The sequence below is a fragment of the Oratosquilla oratoria genome, chromosome 37, assembly GCF_046742065.1.
Source record: "Oratosquilla oratoria isolate Oo_2021 chromosome 37, ASM4674206v1, whole genome shotgun sequence".
Classification (NCBI taxonomy): domain Eukaryota; kingdom Metazoa; phylum Arthropoda; class Malacostraca; order Stomatopoda; family Squillidae; genus Oratosquilla; species Oratosquilla oratoria.
The window spans coordinates 3,354,062-3,379,272 of NC_134813.1; the positions used below are offsets into that span (position 1 = coordinate 3,354,062).

The 25,211-nt window shown below is 38.9% G+C and overlaps 1 protein-coding gene across 1 annotated transcript; it reads right to left on the reverse strand.

Moving 5' to 3' along the window:
- Positions 1–1,470: 1,470 nt before the first annotated feature.
- LOC143019329 (uncharacterized) lies at positions 1,471–22,186 on the reverse strand. The gene is made up of 2 exons (XM_076174968.1): positions 21,900–22,186; positions 1,471–3,699 (listed from the first exon to the last, which is right to left on the reverse strand). Exon 2 carries the CDS (start codon positions 3,492–3,494, stop codon positions 2,676–2,678), a length of 819 nt encoding a protein of 272 aa, XP_076031083.1. The 5' UTR covers positions 3,495–3,699; positions 21,900–22,186; the 3' UTR covers positions 1,471–2,675.
- Between the last annotated feature and the right edge of the window lie 3,025 nt (positions 22,187–25,211).

A 25,211-nucleotide genomic window follows, 5' to 3' on the forward strand; every position in this document is an offset into this window, starting at 1 on the left:
GGGTATCTGACCAGGAAGGTTTCAGTGAGAGATCTGGTGGACGGCCGACTCGATGCTTGCTTGTGGACTGCAGGTGGAGGTTCTGAGACATCAACTGCGCGTCCTCGTAGCGCCTTGCTTAATACCATTGTGAAGTATCTTTAGTTTTCTGGATTTGGATCGAGTTTCTGTGCTGGCCTTGCTTTTGTACTGTTCAGTATTGTCCAACATCTTTAACATGTTTCTGTAAATACGAAACTAAATGCTGAAATTATGAGTTTTGGTCTAAATTCACTTAAATACAAACATCCATACCATGTCTCCAGGTTAGCAAAATGTCAAGATTTTCAGCTATTTCATATATTTTAAATTTTACAGGGGAAATTAATTCTAACGGTTGCTACATGTAGAGGGGATTCTGTTCTTTCATTTGGTACCTAATTTGTTACTCTATCGTGGATAGATAAAAAAATATGCCACAAAATATGCTTAGAAAGGCCTCAAAAATGGCCCTTATAGTAAGATAGCAAAGAATTTCAACCTCTATGTATCTATTTTTCTGGAAAAAAAAGAAAAAAAAGGGGGGGGGGAAATGTAAAGTAAAAAATATATTTTTGATCAGGTCTAACCACCCGTGGTGTGTAATTACACAACTGAACTGGATTAGGTTAGGTCGGGTCAAGTAGGGTCGTACTGTCATAGGTAGGTGTGCGTGGCTAGCGCGTCATGTCTAGTCGCATGGGCGAAACAACGTGCATTCCACGCCACGTGGTTTGTACAATACTCCTCTCTTAAAATGGTCTTAGCTTGAAAGGTCTTTCCGCATGCGAGGGGATGGCCACTGGCCATCTCCGCTGGAGGCATATTGAGGTTGCCCCAAGTGGCTCGATAAACGTGCGTAGGAATGTCTAGCGTCGATGGCGGTGACCGTGGTTGATTGCGATGCAGTTTGCAGTGGAGTTGAGATAAACCATCTCTGCTAGAGACATGATGAGGTTGCCTCAGATGGCTTCGGTGAGTGTTGGATGTGGAGATGTCTAGCGTCGATGGCAGTGGCCGTGGTTGATTGCGATGCGGCTTGGATGGACGTCTATGTGGGAGCTATTGCGCAGGCCACACGGCTGTTGGCGGCGTTGACCAGTAACCTATTATGAGTGGGAAAGTCAGCACCGAGAGGTGTCCTGACGTCTGCCAGGACGAAGCTCCAGGGGTCGTGGCGACTCCTGAAGTTGAGAAGCATGTCTACAGTGCATCAGATCGCGGTGGTCCGGCGTCATTGTTGTTGACGCTGCTGCTGCGGTGGTGATTTTGTCCTTGACGTTGCCAAGGACGGATCGGCACTGGGAGGCGCAGGAGCCACATCTGACGGAACTTGTCGATCCTCCTGATGGTTCCGTCGGCTGTGGGTAGGAGGCGGGTGATGGACAGCATCTGGACGTATGCTGCACTTAGTTTAATGTTGGGAGAATTGGAGCGGTGGTGGGGGCGGCAGCAACGGGAGACGGGTCCATGGCCCTCATTCGGGTCACCAGTGGAGCCTCTGTGAACTACGGTGAGAAGAAAAGAATGTTAGCGAGTAATTCGTTGTTTATTTGTTGGTCAGAACTGAACTGATTTTACATGCGGTCAGGAGCCGATATATATATATATACCGCGTGGAGCGTAATTACATAATTACACTGGATTAGGTTAGGTTGGGTCAAGCAGGGTCGCAGTGTCATAGGCAAGTGTGCGTGGTCTGCGCGTCAGGCCTAGTCGCGTGGGCGAGACAAGGTGCGCTCCACGCCATGTGGTTGACTTCTAGCGGTAGAGATCGCAAGCCCTCTCTAATAACTGGGGCTGGAATGCGTCTGTTATAAAGAGGGCTTTAATGATTCGTAAGTGTACTAAGGGTGCGAGTCGGTTATCGTGGCCCCTCCTGCCAACACTTTTCTTATGAAATGATCGTTTGTATTCCAGTCGCTTCCTCATTGTTTCAAATGGAAACTTCAGTGAACATCATTACAATGGAGGAAGAAGATTAACTGTAAAGTACGATGTTGTGTTGGGTGGATAACATTTACTCAAATGCCGGACTGACTGGTAGAGTTGGGCTTAGTCAACCAACCCATGTATTTTGTCACCACCAGAATAAAACACGTGCCAGTTCGTTCGCTTTTATTCGCCCATAAGATAAAATAAATCTTTGCATTTTTCAAGTGCAACAACTCAAAATAAGTTTATCAATAAATGTCATATTTCCACACAACTAAAAGGAAAGAAAACTGAAGACAGCTCAGGGAATACAAACATGTATGTACATATATTAGGTACACATTTTTGTAAATTTAAACATACAAGTTTATGTTTTATATATGATATTATACGCATATAAACATACCTTTTTTCTTCCTCCAAAAGACCTCTCTCCTTTTTATGGGGTTGTTGTACTATAGCATTCGCCCACATAAAACCCATTCAGCTACCTCTCCTATACCAATACCGTGGATGAAGTGTCACCTTGGCAAAAGCAATACAGCAAGACACACCTACGTGTTATCTACCAGTCCTATGTTGGAAAAAAAAATGAACATTCCTCCGTGTACTTAACAGCCCCACTAATAACGGAAAAAAATGCAAAGCCTTTCAGAAAAGTGGGACATCTACTTCCTCAGGACTAAAAGTTTCTGGCTGAATAGTTTCATTCCACGATATGATTACACGTTTTCAGACACAAGGGGCCGCGGTTTTGTGCAAGGTATACAAACCAAATACCAGGGTCCCATGACTACTTTCCATCGCTGCCTAGCCGTTGCCTTGGACGGGCCGACCCCGAGGAGCATGTCAATGTAAGTGCGTCCGACAAGAATAAGCTTGATCACGAGAATAAGCTGAATAAGCATAAAAACACATATAATGAAGCACACGGCACCCGAGATGAATATGTGCATAAGAACGCCAATGTCCACGTACAGGACGCACTTGGAGTCTCTTGTACAGAAACCAAGAAGAGCGATGATGTTGGCCAGGTACATGACACCGGCCATCAACGGGTACATCAAAGCCAACACGAAGTATTTCTTGTTCTTCACCCCGACGCAGTTGTTCAGGAACAGGCAGTGGTGGTCCATTTCGACAACGCATCGGTTGCAAAAGCTACAATGGTGTACTTTCTGGGGCTTCACGGTCTGGCAGGTAGCACAGTTCCTCAGTAGTTCGTTTTGGTGATTAGCTCGCTCCTCCAAGTGCCACTGCAGAATGATCGAGAAATAGCCTGGGTCTGTGTAGCTCGCCATGAACGAGGACACATACCCACATATCACGAGACACGTCATAAGACAGATTTCAACTACCTCGAGCCAAGACGGCAGAGGAAGCTCTGGTACAAGAATGAAGCAGAACACATAGTACAAGTAGAAAATAAGGACAGATATGCCTGCATAGGCTAAATACAGACCTATTTGGTAGGCCTTCATAACACAAACTCTCCATGATGCCACCGTACGTGTCAGAGGCAAAAGTGGAATCAATTGCATGCTTTAACGGATGTTCATATCTTTTAAATATACAAATTAATCACTACGGCTCATGGGTTACTATTCAAATCGACCAACGCGTTGTGTATTTCTTTTAGTGATGTTCTTGATGGCGATTAAAGTTGTACTATGGTTCAGAACTCTGAAAATGGAGATATGACGACTGGCAAATCCTTCGTTCATTCGTGGGTCTTTCCAAACAACTCTGAAAGGAACAGATACCACTTACATTAATAAGACCATGTTCATTGTATATAGTATGTTATTCCTATAAATTACCATTTCTTCACATCCCGAAATTAGAAATAAATAATAGCAAAGTCAACATCAAACATGGTTGAAGAAAACGTGTTGTGTCGTTATGGTTGTGACTAGAGTTGATAGAACCGTCGCCCAAGTAAGACTACAAACTGAGATACAAACTGCTAATTATACAATATGAATAATTAGACTATAACCGGTACAAATGTGTTTCAAGATTCAAAAAGGTTGGGGAAACAGGTCATGTACCCTTAGTGCAGATCATTAGCCTGGAAGACTGATCAGTTCTAAATGCTAGAGTGAGGAGTGGGAGGATGCTCACAGCAACAGCCGTATAAAGGCGAGTTGTTAGCCTACATAAAAGAATATTTAGCATTCTATCCATAAATAAATGCAATCCAATAGCTGTATCTCGTTATAAAAAAATATCATGTAATGGTTTTGTAAGGCGATGACGGTCTTCCATTTAGTGTAATTTTAACTAAGTCATATTCGTTATTCTATAGCACTGTGTGCAACAGAGCCATATCCAGACTTGGGATTACCCTGCTTAACACTCAAACTTGATTTTTGGTGTATATGCGTGGAATGGAGTGAGCTTCAGAGGCAGACCAAGAATTACTTGGAGGGATGGGTGACAGGAGGTTTGGGTGAACATAGAATGTCTGTCAAGCTTGGAAGAGAGGGCACAAACGACGGATGTGAGGGGAAACGGAATGGATGAAGGGATCACATGACCCAAGGGTGGTGGTTGTTATTCACTGAAGCGGTGCGAATAAACCAGCTCCAATTGTTGGGGCTTTGTAAGAGGCTGGTAGACAGGTGGGTAGTAAGGGGAGGTAGATGACGAAGGAGTTGCACAACCTCGCTTTCCGTCTAAATGTTTACAAACAGCAGTCAGGGACCTAATTTCATTGCTGTATAATGTTCATTTTTATGCTGATGTAACAATATGTAAACTAAGTCAGGTGTGCATTGATTTCGAGATTGCTTGAGTAAGCAGTATTGCATACGGGGTTTGTAACAGCCTTTCTGATTGGAGAAAGGGTGGAGGAGGAGAAAATTCAATTGGTTCACGAGAGTAAAATCACGCCCTTAGGGGAGGATCTTAAATATAAAAGTAAAGATCATTGGACTAAAGAAATCATGACGTCATTGCAGAACTGACCTAGTAACCAAATTGAGGATTCTTGACGGGAGTCCCTTGGTGTAACTTGAAAAACCAAGTGTATTAATATTCGGGAAGAAAAGAAAGAAAAATTAAGCTCCGTTTAATTCCCCTCTCTTAGAGTAATACTAACTGAAACTTCCTACAGATGAAAATAGTGAGTGACTAATCATACGTAACAAAGACAGTGGTGAAAAGAAAGTAGAAAGTGAAAGACGTACTATAAGAAAGTAAATGCACGAAAGAAAGACGGCACATAGAGACGACAACACAGAGTGGTGAAAGGGGACCAGAGAGGGGAACAGTGGTGACAGAGTTAATAGCTTGATGTGTGAACGCTGCATTGCCTGTGACCCGAGCAGGGTGGCAAAGTCTGGGCGACCCTTGACAGCTAATGTGCCGAGATGGAAGGGGTGGCTGAATGGGTGTATACATATACATACATACATAAATACATACATATATTGAGACATTCTGACAGGTTGATGTAAGCGGAATAGGAAACACAGGAGTCTTAGTCAGGAATAAACTCAAGACTAAGACTCCTGTGTTTCCTATTCCGCTTACATCACATACATACATATATATATATATATATATATATATATATATATATATATATATATATATAGATATATATAAGTATATATACATATATATAAATATATATATATACTGTATATATATGTGTGTATGTGTGTGTGTGTGTGTGTAATAATAATAATAATAAAAGGTTTATTTCAATTACAGTAGTACACTGACAATAATACATTACAAAATCTGATTAAAAATATAAAACTTAGAGTACATACACGGTACAAGTTTACATAGAGTTGATTATGTGCACAATGGATGGGATGACACTGTTTTTGTAGCGGTCAGTCCTTGGAGCTTTGATTGGTACGAGCCTATTTCTGTGTCTAATAGCGTGGCGAGTTGGTGGAGCATCGGGAGGGAGGAAGTGACGGTGTCTAGGGTGGGAAAGCAGGCTTTCCCCAAATTTCTTCAGTGCCTCACCGTGCCGTTGTGACACCCTAGATAGAGTAAGGGTGGTAAGAGCGTGGTCGTAACCGCTGTACTCCACGCCCAGGATGATCCTGCACGCTCTCTTTTGTACCCTCTCCAACTTTTGTCTCTGTGTGAGGGTGAGTGAGCTGGACCAGGCTGGTGAGGCATACATGAGGGTGGGGAGTATGAAAGTTTTGTAGACCTCCTGTAGCTCAGATGTAGGTGTTCCTAATTATTTTAACCTGCTCAGCATATACAGTTTGTAAGACGCTGTCTTGACTATGTTGGTGACATGTTGGTTCCAATTTAACTGATCATCGAGTGTGATGCCCAAGATCTTGGTGGATTGGACCAGTTGGAGGGGGTGGGGGCCCAATGAAAGTTGTGGAGGAGCCACCACCTGTGTGGAGGTACAAAAGTGCATCATTACGGTCTTGTGTGTGCACACATACATATACGAAAAGAGCTGGAGTCCAAGGACCATGATGGTATAAGTAAAATACACCGGACTCAGAAATATGTACTTTAACCCCGACGTTTCAAAACCTGACCGGGGTTCGTCCTCAGGGTACAATGATGAGGCAGTTACCTCCTCCTTTATGTACATAAACATAAGGATCACCAGGAGAGGAACGTAGGAACCCCTGGGGCCACCCTCATTCATTCCCATCCTAGGAGTTTCCTGTGACCAAATGTCTGAGACTTGGTTTGAAGTCCCGTGAAGGGGTCGGGTTTCCCTTTCCAGATATGGGAGACTTAGGAAGCCCGACTTTTTCGCAGGACTCAAGGTCAACTCCCAGACATTTAGTCACAGGAAATTCCTGGGATGGGAATGAATGAGGGTGGAACAAGGGGTTCCCACGTTCCTCTCTGGGTGAGCCAAATGTTTTTGTTTATGAATATAAAGGAGGATCTAAAAAAATAAAATGCCTCACCCTTGTAACCCCTGAGGAAGAACTCCGGACAAAGATCGAAATGTTGGGATTATAGTACCTGTTTCTGAGTCTGGTGCATTTTAGTTACACCATACACACACACACACACACACACACACACACACACACATACAAACACACATACTCACACACACACACACACACACACACACACACACACACACACACACACACACGTCGGACAGACGGCGAAGATTGGAACTCCGGAAAAAACACACGCAATTTTCGTGGATTTAAGCGACAAGGGAGTACCTGTGTTGTATTAGTAGGGAAGGGGAAAGCTCGTTGTGTAGTTGGCAGATGAATAAAAGGAAGAAGGGGAGGAATTATTGAGAAAAATGGAGGGAAATGAGGAAGGGGAGGAACAGGCCCCGGAAGTCATAAGGGGTGTAAAAAAAAAAAAGCGCAGACGACACAGGTGAAGTCGAAGTCAGAAAAGGGGTCAAAAGTATAAATATAGATAAGGGCAACTCAATAGAAAGTGGAGATAATTATTTCTATGGATTTAATGAGGGGGGAGACAACCTCCCCCGTTTAGCAAGTCTAGAGGAAAAACTAACAAAAATGAACGAAGCATGGGAGGTTAGGTTTAGCCAACTCGCGCTAATTACACAGAGAGTTAATAAATTGGAAGAACTAAAGAAGGAGAACCAAAACCTAAATAAAGAAATGGAAGAATTAAAAAGACAGTTAAAAGAAGTAAAGGATGAAAATGAGGAATTAAAGAGGAGTAATAAAGAGAATAAGGAGTCCACAGCAAAAAAGAGTTTAGAGAAAAGTTCAGGAGGATAATAAAACTGAATTTAGAGATATAGTGACGCAACAGATGAAGGAACACACTAAGGACACATAAAAAGAAATGTATAATTATATTAAGAATGGAAGAGAAGCATAATACAAATAGGACTACAAGAGTAAGAGATGAGAAGGAAAAAGTAAACAAGGTATTAAAGTATTTCAAGAATGTGAACAGGAACTGAAGAAATATATTGACTGGGGAAATACAGTATAGACATGACTAGAACAATTAAGGTTAAATTCAGGTCACAAACGACAGCAGATATTATCTTATCAAAAACAGGGAAACTAGTAGAAACTGATTAGTACAAACAGATATGGATAAAAAGAGAGATGAATAAAGAGGAAAGAGAGGAAGAAAAACAAAAAGAATAGAAGCTAAAGTAAAAAACAAAAGAAGAGAGAGAGAGAGAGAACAGAACAGTCAGACAAAGAGAAATTCTATTAGAGAATAGTGGATATGAAAGTGAGGAAATGGTTCGGAAAACAGAAAACAGGATGGAAGTAACAGAAAATTAAAAGTGTCTTTCGCAAATATAGATGGCTTAATAACAGTCTTGGATGAATTGAATGATTATCTGAAGGAAAAAGAACCTGACATAATAGGAACTCTGGAGACAAAATTGAAAGGTCCATTACCACCCAACAGTGTAGGACATGGTGTATATAACTATTGGATTAGAAACAGAGAAGTAAAACAAGGTGGTGGAGTTATGCTCCTGACTAAGAAGGATATAAATGTGAGGAATCTTACATATGGAAGGAATAGAGTGGAAATGATTATGATGGAAATAGAGGACAGGGACAAGAAGAGCAGGAAGTTTGTGGTAAATTATGTGCCTCCTAAAACGGCTTCGTGGGAAGAGAACACAAGAATATGTTAGAAGACACAAGGATAACACTAAATAAGATAATGGATGATGGAGGAAGAATAGTTACTATGAGTGACTTTAATTGTAAAGAAATCTGCTGGGAAGAGATGATAGAAGGGTGGAGACAACCTATTGGGAAATGTACTACTTGATATGATTATAGAACATACAATGGCACAATGGATACAAGAGAATACTAGGTATAGAAATGAGGAGGAGTCATCGAGACTAGACCTAATAATCACATCAGAACCTGAAATAATGGACAAGATTGAATATAAGACACCAGTAAGTAAAAGAGACCTCATATTAGTTGAACTGGAATTAAATAAAGAAACATACATGGGAAAAATTAACAATATAGAAAGGGAAGAATGATGTATGGAAAAACAAATTTTAGTATAATGAGATTTTTTTCATAGAGCAGACTGGGAAAGGATATACAAAGAGGAAACAACAGTAGAAGAGAAATGGAAAATCTTGACAACAATTTATAAGGAGGGAGTGGAAAAGTATGTTCCAAGACAAAAACATGAAAAAGGATATGCAGAAAGTTGTTACAACAAAATATGTAGCGAGTTAAAAGATAAAAGGGATAAAGCTTGGATAAAATGGAGCAAAAAAAAAAAAAAATTGAAAATATATACTGGTTATAGAAATGAATATGTACAAGTGCGCAGAGAGGAAAAGGGAAAATACGAAAAGGATCTCATAGGAAAATGTAAAGATCAACCAAAACTATTTTATAGATATGTAAACAACAAACTGCAAAACAAACAAGAATTAGTGAAACTACGACAAGGAGGAATAGAATACACGGAGGAAATAGAAATGGCAGAAATTATGAACAAGCATTTTAAATCAGTGTTTACGAGAGAGAACATACAACTTAGAGATGTCGAGTGGGAGGGGAAAGTCCCCCTATGAAAGAGATAGAAGTAACAAAGAATGAGTAATCTCGATGTTAGAAAATCGCATGGTCCAGATGAAATGGCAAACTGGATTTTCAGAGAATGCAGGAACGAACTAACAGACAAAATACATAGTCTAATAAGCAGTTCATTGAAGGAAGGAAAAGTTCCAGAAGATTGGAAAAGAGCATACTAGGTACAAAGGGGGGAAACAAAGAAGATCCTATAAACTATAGATTGGTCTCTCTTACAAGTACGGTAGCTAAAATTTGTGAAAGACTTATCAAAATTAGATGGGTAAGGCATTTGGAAAAAAAGTACTAAATCCGAGGTAGTTTAGATTTAGACAAGGAAGATCATGTGTCATTAACTTGATGTGTTTCTATTCAAGACTAATAGACATAATACAAGAAAGAGATGGATGGGCTGATTGTGCCTTGCTAGGCCTGAAAAAAGCTCTTGATAAGGTATCACATAAGAAATCGATAAAGAAATGAGAAACTACAGGGGGAATACAGGTCAAACTACTTAAGTGGATGGAAGACTTCTTACATGAAAGGAAAATGAGAGTGGTGATAAGAGACAAACATTCCAATTGGGATGGGGTGATTAGTGGAGTTCCACAAGGAACAGTTTTGGCCCCAACAATCTTTGATAAATATATATATATATATATATATATATATATATATATATATATATATATATATATATATATATATATATATATATCAATGATATGGATGAAGAAATTGAAAGTTACTTCTTCGCAGACGATGCAAAAATGTTGAAAAAAAAATGAGCACCGAAGAAGATTGTGAGTCGCTGCAGAGTGATCTCAATAAAGTATGGGAATGGAGTAGGAAGTGGGAGATGGAATTCAACATTAAGAAGTTATAATTTATAATGGAATTTGGAAAAAAAAAGAATAGTGGGATCATTTAAATTAGAAGAGGAAGAAATTAAAAAAAAGTGGAAAAAGAGAAGGACCTAGGAGTCATTATTATGAATATGTCCCCTGAGAAACACATGAAAAAAAAATTTGGAGAAACTTATAATTTAATAAGATCAATCAAAGTGGCATTTACATACCTGGACGAAGAAATGGTGAAGAAAATACTAGTCACTTTGATAAGACCAAAACTGGAGTATGCAGCGACGACGTGGTCACCAAGTACAAAAAATGTATAACAAAACTTAAAAGAATACAAAGAGCAATTACGAAATTGGCACCAACATTCTTAAAACTATCATATGAAGAGAGGCTGGCAAAACTTGAACTACAGACACTAGAGCAAAGAAAAGAGAGAGGAGACTTGATAACTATTTATAGAATCGTGAAAGGCATGGAAATTATTGATAGAGAGGATCTAATAAAATGGGATGGTAGAGATACAAGAGGACATGGAAAGGAAATCAAGAAAGACAATTATAGAAGGGACCTGAAAAAAAAAGCTTTCCCCTCAGGCCAGTGTGTGCAAAAACGATACACGAATTTAAAAACAGGCTAAGGAGTCTGCCTTCAGGAAGCTGCAGATTGCAGAAGCAGTATTTATTACTTGCCAGCAGACCCTACCATCAACATACAGCAAGCTGCCGATTTTATTCTCCCTTCCGCGCGCCCTCTGAAGAATAACACCCTCCAGGAACAACAAGCCCTTAGACAGCAGCAGCCCCACGATCAAGTGAAACATGTCCAGCTAATTAATCAGCGCCTAGGACCAGTAACCAGAGCATCAGCAACTCAGGCCCGAGCTTCCAGACAAAATCCCACCTCCTTGGCTCCCGGACAAAATCCCACCCTCTTGGCTCTCAGACAAAATCCCACCCTCTTGGCTCCCAGACAAAATCCCACCCTCTTGGCTCCCAGACAAAATTCCACCCCCTTGGCTCCCGGACAAAATCTCATGCTGCCCCTCTCGGCCAATGAGGAGCCAGTATTCCGTCTGAGCTAGGCAGGCTGAGCCTTATAACCCAGCCCATCCAACCAGCGGTCATTTTTCGTTGGAAGACCTTTCAACATAACAGAGCATCCTACAAAGCAGTCCTCACCCTGAAGACGCCTCACGACGAGGCGAAAAACTATAGTTTCGGTGGAGTCAATAGTTATTGAATACTATTACTATGCAAAAATATACCAGTTGGCATACACTGCGTATATTCTTTTGAGAGTCATGAATGACTACTTCCAGTCCCTCTCAGTTGCTAATAGGAAAGTATTCTCCAAATGAAAGAATACAGTCTTGAAGATTGTTAAAGCAACTAATGCAGTTGATTTCAACAAGAATTGCCTTAGAGAACCTGTGCCCCAGAAATATACATATATATATATATCATATATATCATATATATATATCATATATATAATATATGTATATATATATATGTATGTATATAAGTAAATGAAAATATTCTTCTAAAAAACGCTGTGGAAGTCGGGGACAGGTGGTATTACGGTGACACTTTGTCCTAAAAATATTCTTGAAAAAGCGCTTGGGTAAGTCGGGGTCAGGTGGTATTCTTCTTCTTCCTCTTCTTCGCGTTCCTCTTCTTCTTCTTCTTCGCGTTCTTCTTCTTCTTCGCGTTCCTCTTCTTCTTCTTCTTCTTCTTCTTCACGTTCTTCTTCTTCTTCTTCTTCCTCGCGTTCTTCTTCGCGTTTTTCTTCGCGTTCTTCTTCTTCGCGTTCTTCTTCACGTTCTTCTTCGCATTCTACTTCGTGTTCTTCTTCGTGTTGGGGTTCCACTCCGAGGCCGAGGCCGAAGGGGGAAACGAGGGATTAGAGCGCGGAAAGCTGCGGCCGTAGGCCGCTTTTTGCGCAGCCAAGCAGCCGGCGAAGCCGGGGAGGGCGAAGCCCGCGGCTTGTATATATATATATATATATATATATATATATATATATATATATTCTTTCAGTTTTGCACACACATTACTCGGAGTGGATGCCCTTTCTAGAGCCGATCTATGCCATAACTGAGATTCGAACCCGCGCTCTTGACCCCCTAGTTGGCTGCCACCGAGTCCCTCTCGAAAAAAATATATCATCAATAACCCATACAATATACATATTGCAGCTTCCACGACAGGTGAAAAAAAAATGTTGCTGTAGTGGAAGGACGAGAACAATCCATTAGAAAAAGAATTAAAGATGTATGACAAGGTCGGTTCAACCTTCCTCCTTCTGCATGATGTTGTTCCCCTGTGCTGCTTCCCTCCCCTACGCGACCAACTCGCAGCTCTACCCACAATAGACCCTGAGCATATCTGACTTAAATGCTGCATTTATTTGAAGATACATCATGCAGCCGTGAAATTATTCACTAAAATTACGATATTATTCATTTCTCCCGCGAACTATTTTAACACCTTTGGATGTGCAACCTACCGTAGTAGATTGCAAGTGTATTAAGAAGATAATTATACATATTTTTGTATACATATCTTTTTCTGCTTGAGGGGACGGAGAGGGGGGGCGCCGATTAAGTGAAGCGGCCTTGATGTGGATGCACTGTGTCTTATTGCATTGCCTCTGACTCAGGGCAGTGGGTAGAGGACAAAATATTACATTAGGATGTAATGTCAATGAAGGACAAAATATCATGATGGGATGTAAAGATAGTGGAGGACAATATATCACGGTAAGATATGTCAGTGGAGGACAGAATATCATTTTAGGAAGTGATGCCAGACAGAATGTCAACAAACAACAGGTGGGCGGTGTGGGATGCAGTGACGGAGGGGGGCAAGGTGTTCATGAGAGACCGGATGACCGTGGGGGACCAGATGTCCGATATGGGGCAAATGTCCATGAGGCACTGAATGTCAGTGAAAGACCAAATATCATTGTAGAGCAAGGTGTCAATAAAGAACAAAATTATAATGTAAGGCATGATGTTGAAAATCAAAACGAGCCAAAAAAGAAACAATGATGAGTTTCATAAAAACACGTCCTTTAATGCTCGTAGTATTAGGAACAAATTCCAAGAAATACAGGCGTATGTCAAAAGCGAAAATCTCGATATGATAGGAATAACCGAGACGTGATTAAACGGTGAAGAGTTTGAAGCTGAATTTAACATAGCAGGATTTAAGCACTTTCATCAGGATATAAACCACAAGAAAGGTAGGGGTGTTCTGTTGTACTTTAAAAGCTATGTCCATGCCTGTGTTTTCGAGAAGGTAAAACAGAATGCATATGATAATTTCTGGGTAGAATTAACCCAAACTAATGGACAAAAGATGAATGTAGGTGTAATGTAGAGGCCAAAAACATTATCATTAGCAGACGACAAACTTGTTTCAAGAACTGTCTAGTTTCTGCAACTGGAACTTATTGATAATGGGTCATTTCAATTTTACTGACATTGATTAGATGACCCTTGAACGTGGCCATATACGAGGTCTGTTAGAAAAGAATCCGACTTTTTTTCTTCAAAAACCTGATGCAAGCGCGCTTGCATGAGCCGACCTTGAAGCTTCTTACGCCTGCATGAATTTTTTCCTGCCTGTCGATAGCGTCAGTTGCTGTCAAGCAGCATTTGTGTGAAGTAGTGTGTAGTGCTCTCGGCGGTTTTTCATTGCTTCCACTGTAACGACTGGGATTTGGTTTCCGGGTCGTACCCGTACACCCAGGACTCGTCACCAGCGATTATGGTATTCATGAAGTCGGGGTCACTGTTTGTGGAGTCCAGCATGTCCTGTGAGACTTCAACACGAAGTTGCTTTTGCTCTGCCGTCAGCAGTTTCGGCACGAATTTTGCCGCCATTCTCTTCATGGTCAAATCTTCGGTCACATTGGAATGTGCCGAAAAAGTTCTGATGTCCACCTCTTCCGCAAATTCTCGGATAGTCACACGACGGTCCCGCATCACCACAGCGTTCACTTTGGCAATGACAAGGTGGGGGTGTTCTGTTGTACGTTAAAAACAATGTTCATGCTTGTGTTTTAGAGAAAGTGAAACAGGATGCATATGATAGTTTGTGGGTTGAGTTAACCCAAATAAATGGAAAAAAATGAATATAGGTGTAATATATAGGCCAAAGACATTATCATTAGCAGACGACAAACTGTTATTTCAAGAACTGTCTAGTTTCTGCAACCGGGATTTATTAATAATGGGTGATTTCAATTTTACTGACATTGATTGGATGACCCTTGAACATGGCCATATAGGTAGTCGCTTGATTGATTTTCTTAGTGACAATTACTTAATTCAGCATATAAAAGAGCACACAAAATATGGAAACTTACTCGATCTATTGATCACTAGCTGCGAAAGCATGGTAACTGATGTAGAAGTCGGTGAAAATGTTGCAAATAGCGATCACAACTTAGTTAGATTCAAACTCCTAAACAATTTTAGAATAGATACTTGTGTTTCTAAAATAGCCGATTTCAGTAAAGCTCAGCTCATAGGACTACGTCAGGAGCTTCAGGTTACAGATTGGGAGGCAAAATTAAACGAAAGACCTGTAGATCAGATGTGGGAAATATTTCAAAATACACTCACTAAGATGATTCATACTTACATTCCTTTTAAGGACAGACGTCCCCCAAATCAGGCTCGCCCAAAGTAGCTCGACAAAGAAACTGAAAAAAGTATTGCTAAAAAGAGACGGGCTTATAAGAAATATAAGTGCTCGGGTGCATCTAATGAGTATGAAAATTATGTATCAATACAGAGAGATTTAAAAAAGACAATAAGAAAAAGAAAACGACAATACGAAATTAACGTAACCGATAAATCCAAAGAGAATCCCAAAGAATTCTATAGTTACATTAGAGATAAAAAGGTTGTTAGGAATCACATTGGTCCACTATTATCTGCTGACGGTCAACTTGGATATTCAAATGAAGGAATATGTAATATCTTAAACAATTATTTTAGCTCGGTATTCGTAAACGAAACACCTCAAAGTGAACTCCAAACGGAAACCTGTGAAAAGTCTAAGGTACTACGGTAAATATAACAAAAGAAAAAATTAAAAGGTGTATAGATAAACTCAAAGTTAATAAAACACCAGGGCCTGACGGTTGGTATCCAAGAATCTTAAAGGAAATGAAAAATGAGATTGTTGTTCCATTAGATATTATTTTCAAGAAATTCATCATATCCGGAGATGTCCCAAGAGAATGGAAGCTAGATAACGTTACTCCCATGTTCAAAAAAGGTGACAAAAAGAAACCAAATAACTATAGGCCTATAAGTTTGACTTCAATCGTAGGAAAAATAACGGAAACTATCATCAGAGATGCTATCGAACATCATTTAGAAAGTAACCGTTTGATAAATGATAGCCAGCATGGTTTCAGACGGAAACGTTCTTGCGTGGCTAACTTACTCGAATTCTACAACACAGTTATCTCGAATTACGATAAAAGAAACAATATAGATTTAATATATCTAGACTTTGCAAAAGCTTTTGATACCGTCCCACACGAAAGACTACTTACTAAATTAGCTTTACACGGAATAAGTGGTAGCCTATTAAGTTGGACTAGTAATTGGTTGAATGGTCGAAAACAGAGAGTTGTTTTAAATGGAAAAACTTCTAGATGGAAAAATGTTACAAGTGGAGTTCCTCAGGGTTCCGTTCTTGGGCCACTTCTATTCATAGTATATATAAATGATATAGACCATGGACTAAAATCTACTGTTTCCAAATTTGCTGATGCTACAAAAATGTGCGGAATGGCAAATGATCACTCAAACCAATTAGATATTCAAGAAGATTTAGATAAATTACAGCAATGGTCTGAAAAGTGGCTAATGAAATTGAACACAAGTAAATGCAAGGTAATTCATTTAATACTGTTATCAATACTGCATTTAATACAAGGTAATACTGTTATTTTACAGTAAGTACGATTACAAGTTATTTGGACATTCGTTAACAAAAGTGGATAGTGAAAAATATCTCGGCGTAATTATCACTACCGACCTCAAATCATCCAAACAGCGTATTTCAGCCTCTGAGAAAGCAAATAAGATTCTAGGACTGATTGCGCGATCTTTTGATTTCAAAAGTCCATCACTCATTAACAAGCTATATAAATCGTTAGTTCGTCCATATTTGGAATATGCTGTTTCCGTATGGTCACCGAATCTCATTAAAGACATTGACAGACTGGAAAAAGTACAACGGCGAGCCACAAAACTAATTCCAAATATCAAAAATAAATCATACGAAAATCGACTAAAACATATGAATCTGTTTTCCCTAAAAAAAGCATAGACTCAGAGGTGACTTGATACAGGTCTTTAAAATTCTAAAGGGAATTGACATCAAAAGTGACAAAATTTTCACATTGAATGAAAATCACACAAAAAACAATGGTCTCAAACTGTCCGGAAATAGATTCAATTTGGAAATAGGTAGAAACAACTTCGCCAACCGTGTAGTTAGTGAATGGAATAAACTTCCTGCACAGGTAGTGCAATGTAGTTCAGTTCGAAGCTTTAAGAATCATTTAGATAAACACCTAAGGAAGATGCTGTAATGATTATAATTTATTTTATATTATTTGTTTTTGTTTTGTTTTCATTTGTCTGTTTGATTTTCATTTATTATTAGTTATATGTCAATTTATCATTATCTACTATTTACCTGTTTATTATTTAATTATACCTATGCATTTATTTATGTATTTTATTTGTTATTTACATTATATAATTTTTATTTATCATTTTATTATCATTATGATTTCTTTTTTCGCATCCGACCTAGATATGGACCAAAAGGTCTCCTGTCGGCATGCTCCGCCTCTGTAATCCTTTGTAATTTCGGCATGTTGATGGCCGACCGGAACGTGGCTCGTTCTCCACCGTTGTGCGGCCGTCTTTAAACCGGTTGTACCACTCCTTAATCTGTGTGATGCCCATAGCATCGTCACCGAAAGCCGATTCCGAATGGTTTCAACCTGACTGTCGCCCAATTTCTGGCAAAATTTGATGCAGTTCCGTCATTTTCCTTGCAATGAAAACCGCCGAGAACACTACACACTACTTTATACAAATGCTGTTTGCCAGCAACTGACGCTATTGACAGGCAGAAAAAAATTCACGCATGCTCAGGAAGGTTCAAGGTCGGCTCATGCAAGCGCGCTTGATTCAAATCCATCAGGTTTTCAAATAAACAAATAAATAGATAAGTAAATAAAGTCGGATACTTTTCTAACAGACCTCGTAGGTAGTCTCTTGATAGATTTTCTAGGTGACAATTACCTAGTTCAGCATGTAAAAGAGCCCACAAGTGTGGTGATTGGTTTGACGACGGCATCACCACTAGACAGTGATACTAGTCGATACTAATTTTCGTCATCGCATCGCGCGCTGGGCACCTTATCAAGCCATAACACTTTCTGTCTCGTGATGTCGCCCTTTCTGTAATGGATTCGTGACCTCTGATCCCCCGAATGAACCGAGCCTTGTTTAAGGAAAGCAGGAGTGTTGACGAAGTCGTGTGTTTGTGTGTTTCCCACGTGTGTCCATTGGCCCTTTCTACCCTTCAGAGAAATTCTTAGCCAATCATAATTAGTTGTAGGAGGAGCTTATATCATTAAGAGCTTTCTTCCTAGCCAGCATCTAAGTAAAGTTCAATCTGCTCGGACACCCAAAATTATTCAGTTCAAAGTTGTCAGAGCTCTAAACTATTACCTCAGAGTCAAGTTCAGTCTATCAGTTCATAAAGAGAATGATAGATCCCAAAAGTAAGTACAAGTGATTCGTTCAACGATTAGCGGTCACAGTTGGAACTGCAACCAGGTCGGTGTCTATAAATTAAGTCCAGCCTCCCACACCCGCACACCCGTACACATCACAGTCATCTATTTTGACTTTGAAATAATAATATCACAATGATAAAAGTCGCATATTTGAGAAACATTAGTCTCATTCACCACCAAATGTGAAGTGAAAATTATATGTATAAAGTTTGTTTGTGTTCCTTGTGATCTAAACTATCTTGGCCAGCTACCACCTACCTATCTTTATATTTATATTTAGTCGTAAACAAGGAGCACGACACAAGGCATGAAAACTTACTCGATCTGTTGATCACTAGCCGTGAAAGCATGATAGTCGATGTTGAAGTTGGGGAAACCATTGCAAGTAGTGATCACAACTTAGATTCAAACTGTTTTTTTTTTTTTAATAGATACTTGCGTATCTAAAATACCCTATTTCAGTCAAGCTTAGTTCATAGGACATCAGGAGCTTCAGCTTACAGATTGGGAGACAAAATTAAGTGAAAGACCTATAGATCAGATGTGGGAAATATTTCAAAATACGCTAAGATGATTCATACTTACATCCCGTTTAAGGACAGACGCCCCCCAAATCAGGCTCGCTCAAAATGGCTTCACAAAGAAATTGAAAAGGTATTGCTAAAAAGATAGGCTTATAAGAAATACAAGTGCTCGAATGCACCTAATGACTATCAAAGTTATGTGATAATACAGAAATTTAAAAATGACAATAAAAATCGAAAACAATACAAAATGAACATCGCTGATAAATCCTAAGAGAATCCCAAAGAATTCTATAGTTACATTAGAGATCAAAAGTTAATTTGAATCACATTGGCCCACTATTATCTGCTGACGGTTGACTTGAATATTCAAATGAAGGAATGTGTGATATTTTAAACTACTATTTTAGCTCTGTATTCGTAGACGAATCACCTCAAAGTGAACTCCAAACGGAAACCTATGAATAGTCTAGGATAAAGTTACTACGGTGAATATAACAAAAGAAAAAAAGAAAAGAAGTATAGAAAAACTCCAAGTTAATAAAACACTAGGGGCTGACGCTTGGCATCCAAGAATCTCAAAGGAAATGAAAAATGAGACTATTGTTCCATTACAAATTATTTTCAAGAAATTCATCATATCGGGAGTGTCCCTAGAGAATGGAAGGTAACTAACGTTACTCCCATGTTAAAAAAATAGACAAAAAGGAACCAAATAACTACAGGCCTATAGGCTTGACTTCAATCGTAGGAAAAATTATGTAAGCTAACATCAGAGATGCTATCGAGCACCATTTAGAAAGTAACTGTTTGATAAATGATAGCCAGCATGGATTCCGACGGAAACGTTCTTGCGTGACTTACTCGAATTCTACAACACAATCATCTCCAATTATGACAAAAGAAACAATATAGATTTAATATATCTAGACTTTGCAAAGGCTTTTAATACCGTCTCCCACGAAAGACTTGGCTACTTACTAATATAGCTTCACATGGAATAAATGGTAGCCTATTCAATTGGACTAGTAATTGGTTAAACGATCGAAAACAGAGAGTTGTTTTAAATGGCAAGACTTCTAGATGGAAAATGTTACGAGTGGAGTTCCTCAGGGTTCCGTTCGTGGGCCACTTCATAGACAACGGACTGAAATCTATTGTCCCCAAATTTACTGATGATACAAAAATGTGCGGAATGGCAACTGATCACATAAACCAATTAGATATTCAAGAATATTTAGACAAACTACAGCAAAGGTCTGAAAAGTGGCTAATGAAATTCAACACAAGTAAATGCAAGGTTATGCACATAGATAAAAATAACAGTAAGTACGATTACAAGTTATTTGGAAATTCGTTAACAAAAGCGGATAGTGAAAAGGATCTCGGCGTAATTATCAGTAACAATATCAAATTATCTAAACAGTGTATTTCAGCCTTTGAGAAAGCTAATAAGATTCTAGGACTGATTGTGCGATCTTAGAGAAACACCTAAGCAAGATGCTGTAATGACTACCATTTATTCTATATTATTTGTTTATTTATTATTTGCTTGATTTTTATTTATTATTAGTGATCTGTCAATTTATTATTATTTACTATTTACCTGTTTGTTTCTTATTTAACTATATATATGCATTTATTCATTTTATTTATTATTATCTATATTATTATAACATTTATTTATTTTTCTTTTGTCATTATTATAATTTTTCCGCATCCGACGTGGTTATGGACCATAAGGTCTCCTGTCGGCATGCTCCTCCTTTGTGATCCTTTGACTTCAAAAGTCCATCTCTCATTAACAAACTATGTAAATCGTTAGTTCGGCCACATTTGGAATATGCTGTTTCCGCATGGTCACCGAATCTCATTAAAGACATTGAAAAATTGGAAAAAGTACAAAGGCGAGCAACAAAACTGATTCCAAATATCAAAAATAAATTATACAAAAATCGACTAAAACATATGAATCTATTTTTCCTTAAAAAAAAAAAAAAAAGACTCACAGGCAACTTAATACACGTCTAAGATTCTAAAGGGAACTAATAACATCAAAAGTGACAAAATTTTTACAATAAATGAGAATCCGAACAGAAACAATGGTCTCAAACTGTCAAGAAATAGATTTAATTTGGAAGCGCGTAGAAACAACTTCGCCAACCGTGTAGTCACACCATGCTTACGACCTGTTTTCGACCACCGGCGACCAGGTGGTCGCCGGCCAGTTTTAGGTAGTCTTTGGAAGGCGTTGGTGGTCGGTAATAAATAGATTGACGGAAAGATATATTACAAAGCACACTGAATATTCCTCAGTACATAGATTTTCATCTTATCAACCACATAAACTTTTTATCCATTTTAATTCCTTGCTATATAGGTTTTGTGTTGCCGACCGATCGCTTGAAACAGCTTAATGTGACTGGGGCTTGAGATAAACACCTAAGCAAAATGCTGTAATACCTGTCATTTATTTGATTTTTTTTATTATTATTTGTTTGTTTGTTTATTATTGTTTGTCTGTTTATTATTATTTGATTATTATTTATTATGATTTATCTGTCCATTTATTATTATTTACTATTTACCAGTTTGCTTATTGATTACTTTACCTATTTGTTTTATTTATTGTTATTCATATTATCATTTTTGTTTATTTATTTATCATTATTATATATTTTTTTCGCATACGACCTAGTCATAGACCAAAAGGTCTATGCTCCTCCTCCTTTGTAATATCCAGGCGGCAGCAAGAAAAAGGTGAACGTTAAAAAAATGTGGCAGGCATATAGCCGGTGTTCTACTCAGACTAAACTATTTTGGTTCCAATCATACAATTTCCTTCTTTCCACCAATTTCTTAATAATCATGAATAATAATCATACATTCGCATTCTCGTTCTGACACGAATCTACGGTGAAACGTGAACAAAATAGAAATTACTCACAATATTGTCCATCTAACTAATACCAGTTACCTGCTTTCTTTAATATTATTGCAATTCAATTTGATAAAACAATGATACTGATAAATTAGTCACCATGGAATAGATAAAATTACAAAATAATACCTTATAGTAGCCTATCCCTTCCGAATTAAAGTTATAGAACCCTAGCGGCTTACAACCAACTAATTTATTTTGAATCATACAAAATTATCAGTGATGTTTCGTTATGCACACTTACCTGTATAATATGTAATATCTGTCTACTTTAATAATTTTGCTTGAAATAGATCTCCGTTGCACATAATATATAAAGTATAAACTTTCAGATTTAAACAACCACTTTTGTCATGTCGTTCCTAAACTTCGATATTTACTGGACTTGGTGACTGGTGAGTATCACGAAAAATAGTGCTCAGTGAAACAAAAACTACAATTAGTACTTGTAGGAACTCGAATACATTTTATTCGAGTCAAGTAATGAACATGTTTACTGTCTTGCACAAAGTTGGCATATAAAAATGCCGAATCTACATTAACGGAACACGAGTTCTAGAAATGAAATTCCAAATTTTAAAACTTCAATTTTTCAACAGTCTAATTGAAGATGAATAACTGCAAATTTATTATATTCCAAATTAAATTGGAGAAATAAAAAACACACAAACATAATTGTCATTTCTTTGCGTAAAACACGCATAAAGTTTCATAGTACCTGCAGTGAATTTGGTTCAACTCGCCCCATAATTACTAGCTCGCCCAGGTAATGCACAAAGTGGATAAACAGTGCTTCCACAGCAAAAAAAAATCGTTACCCCAGACAGTTGTGTCAATTACCCTAAATTATAACTTTATATATATATATATATATACATATTATATTATATATATATACATACATATATATACATATATATATATGTATATAAACATATATATATATATATATATATATATATATATGTATTCACCTCGGATCTGCTGCAGCCTCTGTCGAGACAGCCAGACACCACCCTACGGCAGTGAGCTCAGAGCTCGTTATTTGCCGATCTCTGGGTAGGTCTGAGACCACTCACACACCACACACCGGGACAGCAAGGTCACAACTCCTTGACTAACATCCCGTACCTACTCACTGCTAGGTGAACAGGGGCTACACGTGAAAGGAGACAAACCCAACTTATCTCCGCCCGGCCGGGGAATCGAACCCCGGTTCTCCGGCTTGTGAGGCCAGTGCCTTACCAATCCGCCACCGAGCCGTGTGTGTGTGTGTGTGTGTGTGTGTGTGTGTGTGTGTGTGTGTGTTACGTATTCGCATGTACATTAAACTCGCCTTTTTCTATTGCACATGGGCCGTGATCATGGGAGCACGAGTTAAAGACAAGTTCACGCCTACAATTGTGCGGATCAGGGAAAGGCAGGAGTTCAGTCTTCTCTTGTTTATTCTGCTTAGCGAACATGAGGATTTTACACGTGTGTTCAACACCAATGCTAGGCTTACTCTCTCTATCCGGGGTATGGCGAGCGACGCCGGGACCCCCCCTGGCGTCCCCCCATGCATACCCTCGCTAACTCTCCGAACCACGCATCACTCACACGCATACCAACCATCCAGGCACACTATGCAACATTCACACATGCAATTTCGCCACATATATATATATATTATCATCACAATTTTTTTTGCTGGCAAATAATAGAACTGCATAAGAACGGTATTATGTAAGTCAGAGTCATCTTTATGTAAAGATTTAGGTATTTCTATAAAAATAACAAGTACAATACTGAGCGTAATCCAGAAAATAAAGACAGAACTGCTACCAAATAGGTGCAACATGCTATTTCATGAAGTACTGGAGACCGTAATCCAGAAAATAAAGACAGAACTCCTGGTTCCAAATAGGTGCAACATGCTATTTTATGAAGTACTGGAGCTAGGGTCTCCCCTTAGAGCAGCAGATTCTTTGCAAGTAGTACTGCTTTTCACATTTCTAACAGCTTTAAGTAAACTTTCATCAATAATTAAGGTATTGGCTTTTGCATTGTTGTTCTTCGTGTGGTAAATTGCGTGCATGAGCCCACAGATTGTTTCATCTTTCAGACTGTTCCTCTGGGATGTTTTGGTTAAATTTAGTTTGCTAAAAAACCTTTCAACAGATGCATTTGAAAAGGGCAGCGACAGTAAACTACTGATTACAGTTTTTAGGTTGGGAAAGCAGATAATTCCAGCTGCATTTCTTTTGTTGAAAACCATGTTCCTGTACTCATCACAAGACATATGTTTAGATAACCCATCTACTAAATAGTGAGATCTCCACTCATCATCTAGCTTTTGCTTGTCTACAAATTTTGTTAATTGTGGTAAAGCATTAATTACACCCACAAGATTATGAAGATATTTAGGAATAAGCTCCACAATTTTAAAAGGCCAAGGAGTTACTGGACAGAACATTATCATACCTGTCCATCATATATATTCGTTATTTATCAATGTCGAAAAAATAAAAATAAAAATATTCTAAATTGGTTTTGTTCTAAAGGAATGTGAATGTGTCTGATTGCCCTAGATTCTCTATTTGTACCCCAAAATTTGCCCAATTACCATAAAAAAACATTACCCTAAACTCTACCCCAGCATTGGCTTGATTACCCTAAAATAGGGTAATTACCCTAAAATTGGAAGCACTGTGGATAAAACTGATAAGACTCATATGCATATATATGCGACATTTGATAATTTAAATTCATAAAGAATAATCAGCGTTTCTGTTACCCAGAAGAAAATCAGGATTCAAACAGCCGCAGGTGAAGGTAGATGAAGTTGAGGTAATCTCTGAGTTAATTATTGAGCTCCCTTCAATCTGCAATGCGACGTGCCCTTCTGGCCGGGACTCAGCAGTCTTGACACAATATTTACAGCACTGTTGTTCAAGTAATATAAGATGCATTTAGGGCTCCCAAACAGAAACACACTTATTCACATCTCACTCACCCCTTTCTGCTATAACCTTAACTAAGTTGCATGCACCCCCACCTGCATTACTGCCAGTTTATTCTTCGTACAGCCCTCTCATAGATCAGGGCGTCGCTTTGAACTAATTTCTCCGACATATTTTCGCTTGTTTGACATTCTGACCATGTGGCTCTTTTGTTATCCTCTCCAAAACAGAACCATCAACTTTTTTTCGCTCTCATCATATAAAAACAAGTTGAATAATTTCCACACCAAATAAATATGTGATGGTGTTAGGCCGGTGGTCTATTTCCCACGTTGGCCCGTCAAATGTTAGGCTGGTAGTCTGCCCACGCTGGGCAGCCAGTTAGGCTGATTGAGGGTAAACCGGTGGAGATAGAGTTGGTTTTATTTAACAATGAAAAGTTGGGCGCCAGTAGGGGGGAAGGAGGAACGAGACGGCGAGGGAGGTGACAACTGTGTTTCAATCCGTGTCTCCGGTGATCTGCTTGGAAGGGGGCAAAAAGGGGGTGGGGGCGAGAAAGCAAGAAGCAGCGAGCTATGCTCACGTGTGCTTCTCTGAGGCTATATACTTCGGGC

Coding starts and splice junctions, on each gene's coding strand:
- LOC143019329 (XM_076174968.1), bottom strand. CDS start 3,494: ATGCAATTGATTCCACTTTTGCCTCTGACACGTACGGTGGCATCATGG.